Below are 20,062 nucleotides of genomic sequence, written 5' to 3' on the forward strand. Positions count from 1 at the left end.
ACAAACCCCAATCTCCCCCACAAACCCCAATCCCCACAAACCCCAATCTCCCCACAAACCCCAATCTCCCCACAAACCCCAATCTCCCCTCACGCCCCAATCTCCCCACAAACCCCAATCCCCACACAAACCCCAATCTCTCCCCACACCCCAATCTCCCCACAAACCCCAATCTCCCCACAAACCCCAATCTCCACACAAACCCCAATCTCCCCCCACACACCCCAATCTCCCCCCACAAATCCCAATCCCCACAAACCCCAATCTCCCCACAAACCCCAATCTCCCCACAAAGCCCAATCTCCCCACAAACCCCAATCTCTCCACAAACCCCAATCTCCCCACAAACCCCAATCTCCCCACAAACCCCAATCGCCCCCCAAACACCAATCTCCCCCAAACCCCAATCTCTCCACAAACCCCAATCTCCCCACACACCCCAATCTCCCCACAAACCCCAATCTCCCCCACAAACCCCAATCTCGCCACAGACCCCAATCTCCCCACAAACCCCAATCTCCCCCCCACAAACCCCATTCTGTCCCCACAACCCCCAATCTCCCCCAAATCCCAATCTCCGCCACAAACCCCAATCTCTCCACAAACCCCAAGCTCCCCACAAACTCCAATCTCCCCACAAACCCCAATCTCCCCGCAAAGCGCAATATCCCCACACACCCCAATCTCTCCACAAACCCCAATCTCCCCACAATCCCCAATCTCCCCCCACACACCCCAATCTCCCCACAAACCCCAATCTCCCCACAAACCCCAATCTCCCCACAAACCCCAATCTCCCCTCACGCCCCAATCTCCCCACAAACCCCAATCCCCACACAAACCCCAATCTCTCCCCACACCCCAATCTCCCCACAAACCCCAATCTCCCCACAAACCCCAATCTCCACACAAACCCCAATCTCCCCCCACACACCCCAATCTCCCCCCACAAACCCCAATCCCCACAAACCCCAATCTCCCCACAAACCCCAATCTCCCCACAAAGCCCAATCTCCCCACAAACCCCAATCTCCACACAAACCACAATCTCCCCACACATCCCCCAATTTCCCCACAAACCCCAATCTCCCCCACAAACCCCAAACCCCACAAACCCCAATCCCCACAAACCCCAATCTCTCCACAAACCCCAATATCCCCACACACCTCAATCTCTCCACAAACCCCAATCTCCCCACAATCCCCAATCTCCCCCATACACCCCAATCTCCCCACAAACCCCAATCTCCCCACAAACCCCAATCTCCCCCACAAACCCCAATCTCCCCAGAAACCCCAATCTCCCCACAAACCCCAATCTCCCCTCACGCCCCAATCTCCCCACAAACCCCAATCCCCACACAAACCCCAATCTCTCCCCACACCCCAATCTCCCCACAAACCCCAATCTCCCCACAAACCCCAATCTCCACACAAACCCCAATCTCCCCCCACACACCCCAATCTCCCCCCACAAACCCCAATCCCCACAAACCCCAATCTCCCCACAAACCCCAATCTCCCCACAAAGCCCAATCTCCCCACAAACCCCAATCTCCACACAAACCACAATCTCCCCCCACATCCCCCAATTTCCCCACAAACCACAATCTCCCCCACAAACCCCAATCCCCACAAACCCCAATCCCCACAAACCCCAATCTCTCCACAAACCCCAATATCCCCACAAACCCCAATCTCTCCACAAACCCCAATCTCCCCACAAACCCCAATCTCCCCACAAGCCCCAATCTCCCCCACAAACCCCAATCTCCCCCCACACACCCCAATCTACCCACAAACCCCAAGCTCCTCACAAACCCCAATCTCCACACAAACCCCAATCTCCCCACAAGCCCCAATCTCCCCCACAAACCCCAATCTCCCCCCACACACCCCAATCTCCCCACAAACCCAATCTCCCCACAATCCCCAATCTCCCCACAAACCCCAATCTCCCCACAAACCCCAATCTCCCCACAAACCCCAATCTCTCCCCACAAACCCCAATCTCCCCACAAACCCCAATCTCCTCACAACCCCAATCTCTCCACAAACCCCAATCTCCCACCAAACCCCAATCTTCCCACAAACCCCAATCTCCCCACAAACCCCAATCTCTCCCCACAAACCACAATCTCCCCACAAACCCCAATCTCCCCAAAAAACCCCAATCTCCCCACAAACCCCAATCTCCCCCCAAATCCCAATCTCCCCCAAATCCAAATCTCCCCACAAACCCCAATCTCCCCACACACCCCAATCTCCTCCACAAACCCCAATCTCCCAACAAACCCCAATCTCCCCACAAACCCCAATCTCCCCAAAGAACCCAATCTCCCCCAAACTCCAATCTCCCCCATCCCCAATCTCCCTCACATACCCCAATCTCCCCACAAACCCCAATCTCCCCCCAAACCTCAATCTCCCCCCAAATACCAATCTCCCCCAAACCCCAATCTCCCCACAAACCCCAATCTCCCCCCAAACCACAATCTCCCCACAAACCCCATCTCCCCCAAATCCCAATCTCCCCACAAACCCCATTCTCCCCCCAAACCCCAATCTCCCCACAAACCCCAATCTCCCCACAAACCCCAATCTCCCCACAAACCCCAATCTCTCCCCAACAAACCCCAATCTCCCCACAAACCCCAATCTCCCCACAAACCCCAATCTCCCCACAAACCCCAATCTCCCCAAAGAACCCAATCTCCCCCAAACTCCAATCTCCCCCATCCCCAATCTCCCTCACATACCCCAATCTCCCCACAAACCCCAATCTCCCCCCAAACCTCAATCTCCCCCCAAATACCAATCTCCCCCAAACCCCAATCTCCCCACAAACCCCAATCTCCCCCCAAACCCCAATCTCCCCACAAACCCCAATCTCCCCCAAATCCCAATCTCCCCACAAACCCCAATCTCCCCCCAAACCCCAATCTCCCCACAAACCCCAATCTCCCCACAATGTTGGGGGTATACTACAGGCCTCCCAACAGCCAGCGGGAGATAGAGGAGCAGATAGGTAGACAGATTTTGGAAAAGAGTAAAAACAACAGGGTTGTGGTGATGGGAGACTTCAACTTCAACAAACCCCAATCTCCCCACAAACCCCAATCTCCCCCACAAACCCCAATCCCCACAAACCCCAATCTCCCCAGAAACCCCAATCTCCCCACAAACCCCAATCTCCCCTCACGCCCCAATCTCCCCACAAACCCCAATCCCCACACAAACCCCAATCTCTCCCCACACCCCAATCTCCCCACAAACCCCAATCTCCCCACAAACCCCAATCTCCACACAAACCCCAATCTCCCCCCACACACCCCAATCTCCCCCCACAAACCCCAATCCCCACAAACCCCAATCTCCCCACAAACCCCAATCTCCCCACAAAGCCCAATCTCCCCACAAACCCCAATCTCCACACAAACCACAATCTCCCCCCACATCCCCCAATTTCCCCACAAACCACAATCTCCCCCACAAACCCCAATCCCCACAAACCCCAATCCCCACAAACCCCAATCTCTCCACAAACCCCAATATCCCCACAAACCCCAATCTCTCCACAAACCCCAATCTCCCCACAAACCCCAATCTCCCCACAAGCCCCAATCTCCCCCACAAACCCCAATCTCCCCCCACACACCCCAATCTGCCCACAAACCCCAATCTCCCCACAAACCCCAATCTCCACACAAACCCCAATCTCCCCACAAGCCCCAATCTCCCCCACAAACCCCAATCTCCCCCCACACACCCCAATCTCGCCACAAACCCAATCTCCCCACAAACCCCAATCTCCCACCAAACCCCAATCTCCCCACAATCCCCAATCTCCCCACAAACCCCAATCTCCCCACAAACCCCAATCTCCCCACAAACCCCAATCTCTCCCCACAAACCCCAATCTCCCCACAAACCCAATCTCCCCACAAACCCCAATCTCCCACCAAACCCCAATCTCCCCACAATCCCCAATCTCCCCACAAACCCCAATCTCCCCACAAACCCCAATCTCCCCACAAACCCCAATCTCTCCCCACAAACCCCAATCTCCCCACAAACCCCAATCTCCCCACAACCCCAATCTCTCCACAAACCCAAATCTCCCACCAAACCCCAATCTCCCCACAAACCCCAATCTTCCCACAAACCCCAATCTCCCCACAAACCCCAATCTCTCCCCACAAACCACAATCTCCCCACAAACCCCAATCTCCCCACAAACCCCAATCTCCCCACAAACCCCAATCTCCCCCCAAATCCCAATCTCCCCCAAATCCAAATCTCCCCACAAACCCCAATCTCCCCACACACCCCAATCTCCTCCACAAACCCCAATCTCCCAACAAACCCCAATCTCCCCACAAACCCCAATCTCCCCAAAGAACCCCAATCTCCCCCCAAACCTCAATCTCCCCCCAAATACCAATCTCCCTCAAACCCCAATCTCCCCACAAACCCCAATCTCCCCCCAAACCCCAATCTCCCCACAAACCCCAATCTCCCCCAAATCCCAATCTCCCCACAAACCCCATTCTCCCCCCAAACCCCAATCTCCCCACAAACCCCAATCTCCCCACAAACCCCAATCTCTCCCCAACAAACCCCAATCTCCCCACAAACCCCAATCTCCCCACAAACCCCAATCTCCCCACAAACCCCAATCTCCCCAAAGAACCCAATCTCCAATCTCCCCCATCCCCAATCTCCCTCACATACCCCAATCTCCCCACAAACCCCAATCTCCCCCCAAACCTCAATCTCCCCCCAAATACCAATCTCCCCCAAACCCCAATCTCCCCACAAACCCCAATCTCCCCCCAAACCCCAATCTCCCCACAAACCCCAATCTCCCCCAAATCCCAATCTCCCCACAAACCCCAATCTCCCCCCAAACCCCAATCTCCCCACAAACCCCAATCTCCCCACAATGTTGGGGGTATACTACAGGCCTCCCAACAGCCAGCGGGAGATAGAGGAGCAGATAGGTAGACAGATTTTGGAAAAGAGTAAAAACAACAGGGTTGTGGTGATGGGAGACTTCAACTTCCCCAATATTGACTGGGACTCACTTAGTGCCAGGGTCTTAGACGGGGCGGAGTTTGTAAGGAGCATCCAGGAGGGCTTCTTAAAACAATATGTAAACAGTCCAACTAGGGAAGGGGCAGTACTGGACCTGGTATTGGGGAATGAGCCCGGCCAGGTGGTAGATGTTTCAGTAGGGGAGCATTTCGGTAACAGTGACCACAATTCAGTAAGTTTTAAAGTACTGGTGGACAAGGATAAGAGTGGTCCGAGGATGAATGTGCTAAATTGGGGGAAGGCTAATTATGACAATATTAGGCGGGAACTGAAGAACATAGATTGGGGGCGGATGTTTGAGGGCAAATCAACATCTGACATGTGGGAGGCTTTCAAGTGTCAGTTGAAAGGAATACAGGACAGGCATGTTCCTGTGAGGAAGAAAGATAAATACGGCAATTTTCGGGAACCTTGGATGACGAGTGATATTGTAGGCCTCGTCAAAAAGAAAAAGGAGGCATTTGTCAGGGCTAAAAGGCTGGGAACAGACGAAGCCTGTGTGGCATATAAGGAAAGTAGGAAGGAACTTAAGCAAGGAGTCAGGAGGGCTAGAAGGGGTCATGAAAAGTCATTGGCAAATAGGGTTCAGGAAAATCCCAAGGCTTTTTACACGTACATAAAAAGCAAGAGGGTAGCCAGGGAAAGGGTTGGCCCACTGAAGGATAGGCAAGGGAATCTATGTGTGGAGCCAGAGGAAATGGGCGAGGTACTAAATGAATACTTTGCATCAGTATTCACCAAAGAGAAGGAATTGGTAGATGTTGAGTCTGGAGAAGGGGGTGTAGATAGCCTGGGTCACATTGTCATCCAAAAAGACGAGGTGTTGGGTGTCTTAAAAAATATTAAGGTAGATAAGTCCCCAGGGCCTGATGGGATCTACCCCAGAATACTGAAGGAGGCTGGAGAGGAAATTGCTGAGGCCTTGACAGAAATCTTTGGATCCTCGCTGTCTTCAGGGGATGTCCCGGAGGACTGGAGAATAGCCAATGTTGTTCCTCTGTTTAAGAAGGGTAGCAAGGATAATCCCGGGAACTACAGGCCGGTGAGCCTTACTTCAGTGGTAGGGAAATTACTGGAGAGAATTCTTCGAGACAGGATCTACTCCCATTTGGAAGCAAATGGACGTATTAGTGAGAGGCAGCACGGTTTTGTGAAGGGGAGGTCGTGTCTCACTAACTTGATAGAGTTTTTCGAGGAGGTCACTAAGATGATTGATGCAGGTAGGGCAGTAGATGTTGTCTATATGGACTTCAGTAAGGCCTTTGACAAGGTCCCTCATGGTAGACTAGTACAAAAGGTGAAGTCACACGGGATCAGGGGTGAACTGGCAAGGTGGATACAGAACTGGCTAGGCCATAGAAGGCAGAGGGTAGCAATGGAGGGATGCTTTTCTAATTGGAGGGCTGTGACCAGTGGTGTTCCACAGGGATCAGTGCTGGGACCTTTGCTCTTTGTAGTATATATAAATGATTTGGAGGAAAATGTAACTGGTCTGATTAGTAAGTTTGCAGATGACACAAAGGTTGGTGGAATTGCGGATAGCGATGAGGACTGTCTGAGGATACAGCAGGATTTAGATTGTTTGGAGACTTGGGCGGAGAGATGGCAGATGGAGTTTAATCCGGACAAATGTGAGGTAATGCATTTTGGAAGGGCTAATGCAGGTAGGGAATATACAGTGAATGGTAGAACCCTCAAGAGTATTGAAAGTCAAAGAGATCTAGGAGTACAGGTCCACAGGTCATTGAAAGGGGCAACACAGGTGGAGAAGGTAGTCAAGAAGGCATACGGCATGCTTGCCTTCATTGGCCGGGGCATTGAGTATAAGAATTGGCAAGTCATGTTGCAGCTGTATAGAACCTTAGTTAGGCCACACTTGGAGTATAGTGTTCAATTCTGGTCGCCACACTACCAGAAGGATGTGGAGGCTTTAGAGAGGGTGCAGAAGAGATTTACCAGAATGTTGCCTGGTATGGAGGGCATAAGCTATGAGGAGCGATTGAATAAACTCGGTTTGTTCTCACTGGAACGAAGGAGGTTGAGGGGAGACCTGATAGAGGTATACAAAATTATGAGGGGCATAGACAGAGTGGATAGTCAGAGGCTTTTCCCCAGGGTAGAGGGGTCAATTACTAGGGGGCATAGGTTTAAGGTGAGAGGGGCAAGGTTTAGAGTAGATGTACGAGGCAAGTTTTTTACGCAGAGGGTAGTGGGTGCCTGGAACTCACTACCGGAGGAGGTAGTGGAAGCAGGGACGATAGGAACATTTAAGGGGCATCTTGACAAATATATGAATAGGATGGGAATAGAAGGATACGGACCCAGGAAGTGTAGAAGATTGTAGTTTAGTCGGGCAGTATGGTCGGCACGGGCTTGGAGGGCCGAAGGGCCTGTTCCTGTGCTGTACATTTCTTTGTTCTTTGTTCCCCCCAAACCCCAATCTCCCCACAAACCCCAATCTCCCCACAAACCCCAATCTCCCCACAAACCCCAATCTCTCCCCAACAAACCCCAATCTCCCCACAAACCCCAATCTCCCCAAAAAACCCAATCTCCCCCAAACTCCAATCTCCCCCATCCCCAATCTCCCTCACATACCCCAATCTCCCCACAAACCCCAATCTCCCCCCAAACCTCAATCTCCCCCCAAATACCAATCTCCCCCAAACCCCAATCTCCCCACAAACCCCAATCTTCCCACAAACCCCAATCTCCCCACAAACCCCAATCTCCCCCACAAACCCCAATCTGCCCCAAAACCCCAAACTTCCCCCAAACCCCAATCTCCCCACAAACCCCAATCTCCCCACAAACCCCAATCTGCCCCCAAACCCCAAACTTCCCCCAAACCCCAATCTCCCCCAAAACCCCAATCTCCTCCCCAAACCCCAATCTCCCCCACAAACCCCAATCTCTCCCCCACAAACCCCAATCTCCCCACAAACCCCAATCTCCCCACAAACCCCAATCTCCCCACAAACCCCAATCTCCCCACAAACCCCAATCTCCCCCACAAACCCCAATCTCCCCCACAAACCCCAATCTCCCCACAACCCCCAATCTCTCCCCACAAACCCCAATCTCCCCACAAACCCCAATCTCCCTCCAAACCCCAATCTCCCCACAAACCCCAATCTCCCCCACAAACCCCAATCTCCCCACAAACCCCAATCACCCCCACAAACCCCAATCACCCCACAAACCCCAATCTCCTCCACAATTCCCAATCTCTCCACAAACCCCAATATCCCTACAAACCCCAATCTCCCCACAAACCCCAATCTCCCCACAAACCCCAATCTCCCCACAAACCCCAATCTCCCCACAAACCCCAACCTCTCCACAAACCCCAATCTCCCCACAAACCCGAATCTCTCCACAATTCCCAATCTCTCCCCCCCCAAACCCCAATCTCCCCACAAACCCCAATCTCCCCCCAAACCTCAATCTCCCCACAAACCCCAATCTCCCCCCAAACCCCAATCTCCCCACAAACCCCAATCTCCCCCACAAACCCAATCTCCCCACAAACCCCAATCTCCCCCACAAACCCCAATCTCCCCACAAACCCCAATCTCCCCACAAACCCCAATCTGCCCCACACACCCCAATCTCCCCACAAACCCCAATCTCCCCACAAACCCCAATCTCTCCCCAACAAACCCCAATCTCCCCACAAACCCCAATCTCCCCACAAACCCCAATCTCCCCACAAACCCCAATCTCCCCCACAAACCCAATCTCCCCACAAACCCCAATCTCCCCCACAAACCCCAATCTCCCCACAAACCCCAATCTCCCCACAAACCCCAATCTCATCACAAACCCCAATCTCCCCACAAACCTCAATCTCCCCACAAACCCCAATCTCCCCACAAACCTCAACTCCCCACAAATCCCAATCTCCCCACAAACCCCAATCTCTCCCCCACACACCCCAATCTCCCCACAAACCCCAATCTCCTCCACAAACCCCAATCTCCCCCACAAACCCCAATCTCCCCACAAACCCCAATCTGCCCCACAAACCCCAATCTCCCCACAAACCCCAATCTCCCCACAAACCTCAATCTCCACACAAACCCCAATCTCCCCCACAAACCCCAATCTCCCCACAAACCCCAATCTGCCCCACAAACCCCAATCTCCCCACAAACCCCAATCTCCCCACAAACCCCAATCTCCACACAAACCCCAATCTCTCCACAAACCCCAATCTCCCCACAAACCCCAATCTCCCCACAAACCCCAATCTCTCCACAAACCCCAATCTCCCCGCAAACCCCAATCTCCCCACAAACCCCAATCTCCCCACACACCCCAATCTCTCCACAAACCCCAATCTCTCCACAAACCCCAATCTCCCCACAAACCCCAATCTCCCCACAAACCCCAATCTCCCCACAAACCCCAATCTCCCCACACACCCCAATCTCTCCACAAACCCCAATCTCTCCACAAACCCCAATCTCCCCACACACCCCAATCTCTCCACAAACCCCAATCTCCCCACAAACCCCAATTTCCCCACAAACCCCAATCTCTCCACAATTCCCAATCTCTCCCCCACAAACCCCAATCTCCCCACAAACCCCAATCTCCCCACAAACCCCAATCTCCCCCCAAACCCCAATCTCCCCACAAACCCCAATCTCCCCACAAACCCCAATCTCCCCACAAACCCCAATCTCCCCACAAACCCCAATCTCCCCCCAAACCCCAATCTCCCCCCAAACCCCAATCTCCCCACAAACCCCAATCTCCCCACAAACCCCAATCTCCCCACAAACCCCAATCTCCCCACAAACCCCAATCTCCCCAACAATCCCCAATCTCTTCTTCACGAACTCCATTATCCCACAAACCCTAATCTCTACCCAAACCCGGCGGCATGATAGCAGTGGTTAGCAATGTTGCTTCACAGCACCGGGGTCCCAGGTTCGATTCCCTGCTTGGGTCACTGGCTGTGCGGAGTCTGCACTTTCTCCCCGTGTGTGTGTGGGTTTCCTCCGAGTGCTCCGGTTTCCTCCCACAAGTCCCGAAAGACGTAATGTTAGGTAATTTGGACATTCTGAATTCTCCCTCAGTGTACCCGAACTGGCGCCGGAATGTGGCGACCTGGGGATTTTCACAATAACTTAATTGTGACAATAAAGGTTATTATTATTTTTAAAACCTCATGTCCCCCACAACCCCCAATCGCCGCAACAAACCCCAATCTCAAAGGGGCACGTTGGGGAGTTGGGTTTCCTGTTGTTCTGGTGTTAGGTTGACTTGGGGAGTTGGGTTCCCAGTTCTGGAGTTAGGTTGATGTTGGGGAGTTGAGTTTCCTGTTCTGGAGTTAGGTGGACGTTGGGAGTTGGGTTTCCTGTTCTGGCGTTAAAGTTGGTCTTTCTTTTCTGGAGTTACATTGATATTTGGGAGTTGGGTTCCCAGTTCTGGAGTTAGGTTGGCGTTGGAGAGTTGGATTTCCTGTTCTGGAGTTAGTGGATATTGGGAAGTTTGGTTTCCTGTTCTGGAGTTAGGTGGATGTTGGGAAGTTTGGTTTCCTGTTCTGAAGTTAGGTGGATTTTGGGGAGTTGGGTTTCCTGTTCTGGAGTTAGGTTGACATTGAGGAGTTGTTTTTTCTTTTCTGGAGTGAGGTTTGGGTTTCAAGTTCTGGAGTTAGGTTGACGTTGGGGAGTTGGTTTTCCTGTTCTCGAGTTAGGTGGATGTTGGGAACTTTGGTTTCCTGTTCTGGAGTTAGGTTGACGTTGGAGAGTTGGGTTTCCTGTTCTCGAGTTAGGTTGACATTGGGGAGTTGGTTTTCCTTTTCTGGAATTAGGTTGACGTTAGCCAGTTGGGTTTCCTGTTCTGGAGTTAGGTTGACGTTAGCCAGTTGGGTTTCCTGTTCTGGAGTTAGGTTGATGTTGGGGAGTTGGGTTTCCTGTTCTGGAGTTAGGTTGATGTTGGAGAGTTGGGTTTCCTGCTCTGGAGTTAGGTTGATGTTGGAGAGTTGGGTTTCCTGTTCTGGAGTTAGGTTGACGTTGGGGAGTTGGTTTTCCTTATGGGTTTCCTGCTCTGGAGTTAGGTTGACATTGGGGTGTTGGATTTCCGGTTCTGGAGTTAGGCTGATGTTGGGGAGTTGGGTTTCCTGTTCTGAAGTTAGGTTAATGTTGGGGAGTTAGGTTTCCTGCTCTGGAGTTAGGTTGATGTTGGGGTGTTGGGTTTCCTGTTCTGGAGTTAGGTTGATGTTGGGGAGTTGGGTTTCCTGTTCTGGAGTTAGGTTAATGTTGGGGAGTTAGGTTTCCTGCTCTGGAGTTAGGTTGATGTTGGAGAGTTGGGTTTCCTGTTCTGGAGTTAGGTTGACGCTGGGGAGTTGGTTTTCCTTATTGGTTTCCTGCTCTGGAGTTCGGTTGATTGGGGTGTTGGATTTCCGGTTCTGGAGTTAGGTTGATGTTGGGGAGTTGGGTTTCCTGTTCTGGAGTTAGGTTAATGTTGGGGAGTTAGGTTTCCTGCTCTGGAGTTAGGTTGATGTTGGAGAGTTGGGTTTCCTGTTCTGGAGTTAGGTTGACGTTGGGGAGTTGGTTTTCCTTTTCTGGAATTCGGTTGACGTTAGCGAGTTGGGTTTCCTGCTCTGGAGTTAGGTTGATATTGGGGAGTTGGATTTCCGGTTCTGGAGTTAGGTTGATGTTGGGGAGTTGGGTTTCCTGTTCTGGAGTTAGGTTGATGTTGGGAAGTTCGGTTTGCTGTTCTGGAGTTAGGTTGACGTTGGGGAGTTGGGTTTCCTGTTCTGGGGTTAGGTTGATGTTGAGGAGTTAGGTTTCCTGTTCTGGAGTTAGGTTGACATTGGGGAGTTGGGTTTCCTGTTCTGGAATTAGGTTGACATTGGGGAGTTGGGTTTCCTGTTCTGGAGTTAGGTTGACGTTGGGGAGTTGGGTTTCCTGTTCTGGAGTTAGGTTGATGTTGGAGAGTTGGGTTTCCTGTTCTGGAGTTAGGTTGATGTTGGGGAGTTGGGTTTGCTGTTCTGGAGTTAGGTTGATGTTGGAGAGTTGGGTTTGCTGTTCTGGAGTTAGGTTGATGTTGGGGAGTTGGGTTTCCTGTTCTGGAGTTAGGTTAATGTTGGGGAGTTAGGTTTCCTGTTCTGGAGTTAGGTTGATGTTGGAGAGTTGGGTTTCCTGTTCTGGAGTTAGGTTGACATTGGGGAGTTGGGTTTCCTGTTCTGGAATTAGGTTGACATTGGGGAGTTGGGTTTCCTGTTCTGGAGTTAGGTTGATGTTGGGGAGTTGGGTTTGCTGTTCTGGAGTTAGGTTGATGTTGGGTTTGCTGTTCTGGAGTTAGGTTGATGTTGGGGAGTTGGATTTCCTGTTCTGGAGTTAGGTTGATGTTGGGGAGTTGGGTTTCCTGTTCTGGAGTTAGGTTGATGTTGGAGAGTTGGGTTTGCTGTTCTGGAGTTAGGTTGATGTTGGGTAGTTGGGTTTGCTGTTCTGGAGTTAGGTTGATGTTGGGGAGTTGGGTTTGCTGTTCTGGAGTTAGGTTGATGTTGGAGAGTAGTATTTCCTGTTGTGCTGAGTAGCAAGTTCATCACTGACCTGATTTTGATCCAGAACGTGGATATTGACTTTGGGGTAACGAGTGACTGGGTCAATGCTGTACAGGTTGAAGTTCTTGCTGATATTCTGTGGTGTGGTCTGAGGCAGTAATCTGTAAATGCTCTCCCTAAAAATTAATTAAAAATAAAGACTTGCATTTATTTGGCACTGGATTGGTGTCTTCATGCACTTTAGAACATAGAACATAGAAAAATACAGCACAGAACAGGCCCTTCGGCCAACGATATTGCTCCGAACCTTTGTCCTAGATTAATCATAGATTATCATAGAATTTACAGTGCAGAAGGAGGCCATTCGGCCCATTGAGTCTGCACCGGCTCTTGGAAAGAGCACCCTACCCAAGGTCAACACCTCCACCCAACACTAAGGGCAATTTTGGACACTGAGGGCAATTTATCATGGCCAATCCACCTAACCTGCACATCTTTGGACTGTGGGAGGAAACCAGAGCACCCGGAGGAAACCCATGCACACACGGGGAGGATGTGCAGACTCCGCACAGACAGTGACCCAAGCCGGAATCAAACTTGGGACCCTGCAGCTGTGAAGCAATTGTGCTATCCACAATGCTACTGTGCTGCCCTTAAGAACAAATTAATCCACACTATATCATTCTACCGTAATCCATGTACCTATCCAATAGCTGCTTGAAGGTCCCTAATGTTTCCGACTCAACTACTTCCACAGGCAGTGCATTCCATGCCCCCACTACTCTGTGGGTAAAGAACCTACCTCTGACATCCCCCCTATAACTTCCACCATTCACCTTAAATTTATGTCCCCTTGTAATGGTTTGTTCCACCCGGGGAAAAAGTCTCTGACTGTCTACTCTATCTATTCCCCATATCATCTTATAAACCTCTATCAAGTCGCCCCTCATCCTTCTCCGTTCTAATGAGAAAAGGCCGAGCACCCTCAACCTTTCCTCGTAAGACCTACTCTCCATTCCAGGCAACATCCTGGTAAATCTCCTTTGCACCTTTTCAAAAGCTTCCACATCCTTCCTAAAATTTATAGCTAATTCAGTACTTTGTGAAGTTTTGTATAACAGGAAATGTTGTAGACAATTTGTGCACAGCAATCTCCCCCAAACAACAAATTTATAATGACCGGGATGACACTGTGGTGCAGTGGCAATGTCATTGGACTAGTAATTCAGACAGCTCAGCCTACTGCCCGAGCGGACAAGGGTTCAAATCCCACCTCGCCAGTAGTGGAATTTAAATTCAATTCCTAAATCGGGATTTGAAAGCTCGTCTCAAACAATTATCGATTGTTGCAAAGACCCATCTGGTTCACTGCTGACCTTTAGGGAAGAAATCTGCCATCCTTAGGTGGTCTGGCCTACATGTGACTCCAAACACAGCAATGTGGTTGACTCCTAACTGCCCTTTGAAATGGCAGACACTCAGTTCAAGGGCAATTAGGGATGGGATAGAAATGCCTTGCCCTGCACCGCCCACACTCATGAAAGAGTAAAGAATAAAAAAGGTGATCAGTTTTTCATGATGTTGTGTCAGAGATAAATATTTTTCAGGAGAGTGCTACATCTAATATCTCACCTGACAGACAGCACCCGAGGCAGTGCCGCACCCTGCCCTGGGTCCTCCTGCTCTCTCTCTGTTTGATCGTTCATCAAGCACATGTCAGCTAACATCACCTGTCTGAAAATGACCTCCCCACTTTCCAAAAAGTACGAAAGCATTGAGAACAAGGTCCAAATGTCTCTTTCACTCAATGAAGATAGTTGGTGCAGCACTGCACCAATTAACTCAACATTGAAGGTCTATCTGGAGAGATTATGTCAATGATCTTTCCCTCCAAGAAAGCTAACCTCCCTGAACTCAACCCAGGCTGGATGTAGATCCACGAGTGTGTGCCCAGTCCTAGGGACAATAGGCTAAAGCTAACCAGATTCCCCAAGCTGAAGAAATTCTGCAGGCAGACACTTCACACTCCCCACTAGAATTAAAGTGGAGATCTGACCAGTGTGAATATTTATGGGAGGCTGATGGAGACATTACTTTATCAAAGTCTAACATCCAGCTATCAACAAGAGCCACGTGAGGCTATTAAATAGAGAATGAGCCAGTGGGCAGGTCTCTGATATTCATATTGTCATCAGTGTCCAATAGCCAATGACATAGCATTGCTGATATAGTATCAACACTAGAGGGAGGGGTGGACTTCTGGGTGCGGCTATGCAGAGCTAGGTCGCATATTCGGTAGCTCCCGCTTGGAACGGACTTTTGGGTTCTTTACAGGGCCCCAACGGCATTTGTTCGACATTTCCCGGTGTGTGAAGAAGACTGCAACATTCCCCTGACAGTGTCCCCCAGGAATGGTATGTCTTTTGGTTACCAGACCCGGCAGAAACAGTAAAAGATTTGGCTGAACTGCAGGGGAGAGAGGGGCCTCTTCCAGCATGCAGGCGGGGGAAGGGCAAGCTTAAAGCTGCAAGCTGACTTGAGGGCCTCTATTACAGGTGAATTCTAGCAGCAGAGGGAACAACTGTGAACAGATCTACCAAGGATTGGATTGGATTTGTTTATTGTCACGTGTACCGAGGTACAGTGAAAAGTATTTTTCTGCGAGCAGCTCAACAGATCATTAAGTACATGAGAAGAAAAGGGAATAAAAGAAAATACATAATAGGGCAACACAACATATACAATGTAACTACATAAGCACTGGCACAAGGCCATTGAAGAAGCGGGGACGAGGCTTCCGGTGGCGGCCATGGAGGAGTCGGTCGCGCATTCGGCAGCTCCCGTCTGGAACGGACTCTCAGACCTTTTTCAGGAGTTTCCATAGACTTTTTGGGGCAGATTGGTGAAGCGAACACTGCCAAAAGGATTCCCTCCCGAGACATCCGGTTGCGGCTATGCGGAGCTAAGTCGCACATTTGGCGGCTCCCGCAAAAACGGACGTTTAGGCTCTTTTCAGGGCCCCCAAGGGCACTTTTTCGACGTTTCCCGGTGTGGGAAGGAGTTAATAATAGCTCCCCGTCAGTATATGGCTTTAATTAGGAGTGGGGCGACAAAAAAGGTGGTGGTGGACCAGAAGAAGGGAGGGAAGAAGGACAAAATGGTGGCGGGCGGAGACCAGGCAGCGTGGAGGCAGTGGGCGGAGGAGCAACAGGAGGGTATCCAGCGCTGCCTCAGAGAGATTAAAATGGACCTGCTAGAGCCGGTGAAGGCATCTATTGATAAGCTGCTGGAGACACAGGCGGCCCAGGGGGTGGCGATCCGAGAGGCTCGACAAAAGATCTCTGACAATGAGGATGAGATCTTAGTCCTGGCGGTAAAGGTGGAGGCGCACGAGGCGCTCCACAAGAAATGGCAGGAGCGGTTCGAGGAGATGGAGAATCGGTCGAGGCGGAAGAATCTGCGGATTCTGGGCCTCCCGGAGGGGCTGGAGGGGCCGGACGTGGGAGTCTATGTGGTCACCATGTTGAACTCGCTGATGGGAGCGGGGTCCTTCCAGGGGCCCCTGGAGCTGGAAGGGGCCCATAGAGTGTTGGCGAGGAGGCCCAAGGCTAACGAGCCTCCGCGGGCGGTGCTGGTGCGGGTCCATCGGTTCGTCGATCGGGAGTGTGTGCTCAGGTGGGCCAAGAAAGAGAGGAGCAGCAGGTGGGAGAACGCGGAGGTTCGGATATATCAGGACTCGAGTGCGGAGGTGGCGAAGAGGAGGGCCGGGTACAATCTAGTGAAGGCGGTGCTGCACAGGAAGGGGGTGAAGATTGACATGTTGCAGCTGGCGCGACTGTGGGTTACCTACAAGGACCGGCACCATTATTTTGAGTCTCCGGACGGGGGCGTGGGCCTTTGTTCAGGCCGAGAAGCTGGACACAGACAGAGGGTCAGGATGCGCGATTGGGGACTGCCGGCTGATAACCTGGAATGTAAGGGGACTGAATGGGCCGGTTAAGCGGGCCCGCGTGTTCGCGCACCTGAAGGGGCTCAAGGCGGATGTGGTTATGCTCCAGGAGACACACCTGAATTTGGCAGACCAGGTAAGACTGAGGAAAGGGTGGGTAGGTCAGGTGTTTCACTCGGGGCTAGATGCCAAAAATCGAGGGGTGGCGAGCTTGGTGGGAAAGAAGGTGTCATTCGAGGCGTCGAGCATTGTGGCACATAATGACGGTAGGTACATAATGGTAAGTGGTAAGTTGCAGGGAGAGAGGGTGGTACTGGTCAATGTGTATGCTCCGAACTGGGACGATGCGGGTTTTATGCGGCGTATGTTGGGTCGGGTCCCAGACTTGGAAGTGATAATGGGGGGAGATAATGGGGGGAGACTTTAACACGGTGTTGGATCCGGCACTGGATCGCTCCAGGTCTAGGACGGGTAGGAGTGCTGAGGGGGTTTATGGACCAAATGGGAGGGGCGGACCCTTGGAGATTTGCAAGGCCGGGGGCTAGGGAATTTTCATTCTTCCCACATGTCCATAAGGCTTATTCTCGAATCGACTTTTTCATTTTGAGTAGGGCGCTGATAGCGAGAGTAGAGGATACCGCGTATTCGGCAATAGCCATTTTGGACCACGCCCCGCATTGGGTGGACTTGGAGATGGGGGAGGAGAGAGACCAGCGCCCGCTATGGCGCTTGGGGGTGGGGCTGTTGGCGGACGAGGAGGTGAGCGAGCGGGTCCGAGGAAGTATAGAGAGGTACTTGGAGACCAACGACAACGGGGAGGTCCGAGTGGGGATGGTATGGGAAGCACTGAAGGCGGTGGTGAGGGGAGAGCTGATCTCCATTAGGGCCCACAAGGAGCTGAGGGAGCGGGGGGAGAGGGAGAGGCTGGTGGGGGAGATGGTGAGGGTAGACAGGAGGTATGCAGAAGAGCCTGAGGAAGGATTGTTGAGGAAGAGGCGCAACCTCCAGGCCGAATTCGACCTGGTGACCACCAGGAAGGCGGAGGTGCAGTGGAGGAAACCCAGGGGGCGGTCTACGAGTATGGGGAAAAGGCAAGCCGGATGCTGGCGCATCAGCTTCGGAAGCGGGACGCAGCTAGGGAGATCGGGGGAGTTAAGGACAGGGGAGGGAGCGTGGTGCGGAGTGGGGTTAGCATCAATGGGGTCTTCAGGGACTTCTACGAGGAATTGTACCGATCCGAGCCCCCACGGGAGGAGGGAGGGATGGGCCGTTTCCTGGAGCAATTGAGGTTTCCAAAGGTGGAAGAGGGACTGGTGACGAGACTGGGGGCCTCGATTGGGCTGGAGGAGCTGATCAAAGGGATAGGAAGCATGCAGGCGGGGAAGGCACCGGGGCCGGATGGTTTCCCGGTCGAGTTCTATAAAAAATATATGGACCTGTTGGACCCGCTGTTAGTTAGGACCTTTAATGAGGCAAGGGAGGGGGGGGCTTTACCCCCGACGATGTCGCGGGCACTGATCTCCTTGATCCTGAAGGGGGACAAGGGTCCGTCTTACAGACCGATTTTCTTGCTAATTGTAGATGCCATGGTGCTGGCGAAGGTCTTAGCCATGAGGATTGAGGATTGTGTGCCGCAGATCATCCATGAAGACCAGACGGAGTTTGTGAAGGGGAGACAGTTGAACGCGAATGTGCGGAGGCTTTTGAACGTTATCATGATGCCGGCGAGGGAGGGGGAGGCGGAGATAGTGGTGGCGATGGACGCTGAGAAAGCCTTCGATAGGGTAGAGTGGGGGTACCTGTGGGAGGTGCTGAAGAGGTTCGGGTTTGGGGAGGGGTTTGTCAGGTGGGTTAGGCTGTTGTATGAGGTCCCGATGGCGAGTGTGGCCACAAATAGGAGGAGGTCCGAGTACTTTCGGTTGCACCGAGGGACGAGACAGGGGTGTCCCCTGTCCCCCCTGCTCTTCGCACTGGCGATTGAACCCCTGGCTATGGCACTGAGAGAGTTGAGGAACTGGAGGGGGTTGGTGCGGGGTGGGGGGGAGCATAGGGTGTCGCTTTATGCGGACGACCTGCTGCTGTATGTGGCGGACCCGGTGGGAGGAATGCCAGAGGTAATGAGGATCCTGAGGGAATTCGGGGACTTTTCGGGGTACAAGCTCAATATGGGGAAGAGCGAGCTGTTTGTAGTTCAGCTAGGGGACCAGGAGAGGGGGATTGGCGAGCTCCCACTAAAAAGGGCGGAGAGGAGCTTCAGATATTTGGGGGTCCAGGTGGCCAGGAGCTGGGGGGCCCTGCATAGGCTTAACTTTACAAGGCTGGTGGAGCAAATGGAGGAGGAGTTCAAGAGGTGGGACGTGTTGCCGCTGTCCATGGCGGGTAGGTGCTCCCAAGGTTTTTGTTCCTGTTCCAGTGCCTCCCCGTGTTTATCCCGAAGGCTTTTTTCAGGCGGGTTAACAGGAGTATAATGGGGTTTGTGTGGGCGCGAGGGACTCCGAGGGTGAGAAGGGTGTTCCAGGAGCGGAGTAGAGATAGGGGGGGGTGGTGCTGCCCAACCTCTGTGGGTACTACTGGGCCGCCAATGGTGCGCACGTGGGTGAGGAGGGGGAGGGGGCTGCATGGAAGAGGCTGGAGACGGCGTCCTGTGTGGGTACGAATCTGGGGGCGCTGGCAACGGCGCCGCTGCCGCTCCCTCCAAGGAGGTATACCACGAGCCCGGTGGTGGTGGCGGCCCTCAAAATTTGGGGGCAGTGGAGGCGGCATAGGGGGAAGTTGGGGCCTCGGCGTGGACCCCATTACGGGGGAACCACCGGTTCGCCCCAGGAAGAACAGGTGGAGGGTTTTCGGGGTAGCACAGGGCAGGGATACGAAAGTTGGGGGACCTGTTTGTGGACGAGAAGTTCGTGAGCTGGAGGAGTAGTATGGGCTCCCCCCGGGGAACACCTTCAGGTACTTACAGGTAAGGGCGTTTGCCAGACGGCACGTGGTGGAATTCCCACAGCTACTGCCACACACAGTACAGGACAGGGTGCTCTCGGGGGTTCTCACACAGAACGGGACCCCAGCCAGAATGGGGCCGTCGCCCAGAATGGGGCCCTCGCCCAGAATGGAGTCCTCGCCCAGAACGGGAGGCTCACCCAGAACGGGACCCTCGCCCAGAATACGACCCTCGCCCAGAATGGGACCCTCGCCAGAATGTGACCCTCGCCCAGAAAGGGCCCACACACAGAACGGGACCCCAGCCAGAATGGAGCCCTCGCCCAGAATGGAGTCCTCGCCCAGAATGGGGCCCTCACCCAGAATGGGAGCCTCGCCCAGAATGGGGCCCTCGCCCAGAACGGGACCCTCGCCCAGAACGGGAGCCTCGCCCATGGAATCATCACCCAGAATGGGGCACTCGCCCAGAACGGGGCCCTCGCCCAGAACGGGACCCTTGCCCAGAAAGGGACGCTCGCCCAGAACGGGACCCTCGCCCAGAACGGGACACTCGTCCA

At 52.8% G+C, this 20,062-nt stretch overlaps 1 protein-coding gene across 3 annotated transcripts in view; it reads right to left on the minus strand.

The window, feature by feature from the left end:
• Positions 1-20,062, minus strand: part of LOC140396095 (protein-methionine sulfoxide oxidase mical3a-like) — a 1,213,674-nt gene that overhangs the window by 805,307 nt on the left and 388,305 nt on the right. For all 3 annotated transcript variants that reach the window (XM_072484207.1, XM_072484206.1, XM_072484208.1), the window contains one exon: positions 12,669-12,795. In XM_072484207.1, coding sequence (XP_072340308.1) covers positions 12,669-12,795 — 127 coding nt within the window. The remainder of the gene's footprint in view (positions 1-12,668; positions 12,796-20,062) is intronic.

This window comes from Scyliorhinus torazame, chromosome 19, assembly GCF_047496885.1.
Source record: "Scyliorhinus torazame isolate Kashiwa2021f chromosome 19, sScyTor2.1, whole genome shotgun sequence".
NCBI classification, from domain to species: Eukaryota; Metazoa; Chordata; class Chondrichthyes; order Carcharhiniformes; family Scyliorhinidae; genus Scyliorhinus; species Scyliorhinus torazame.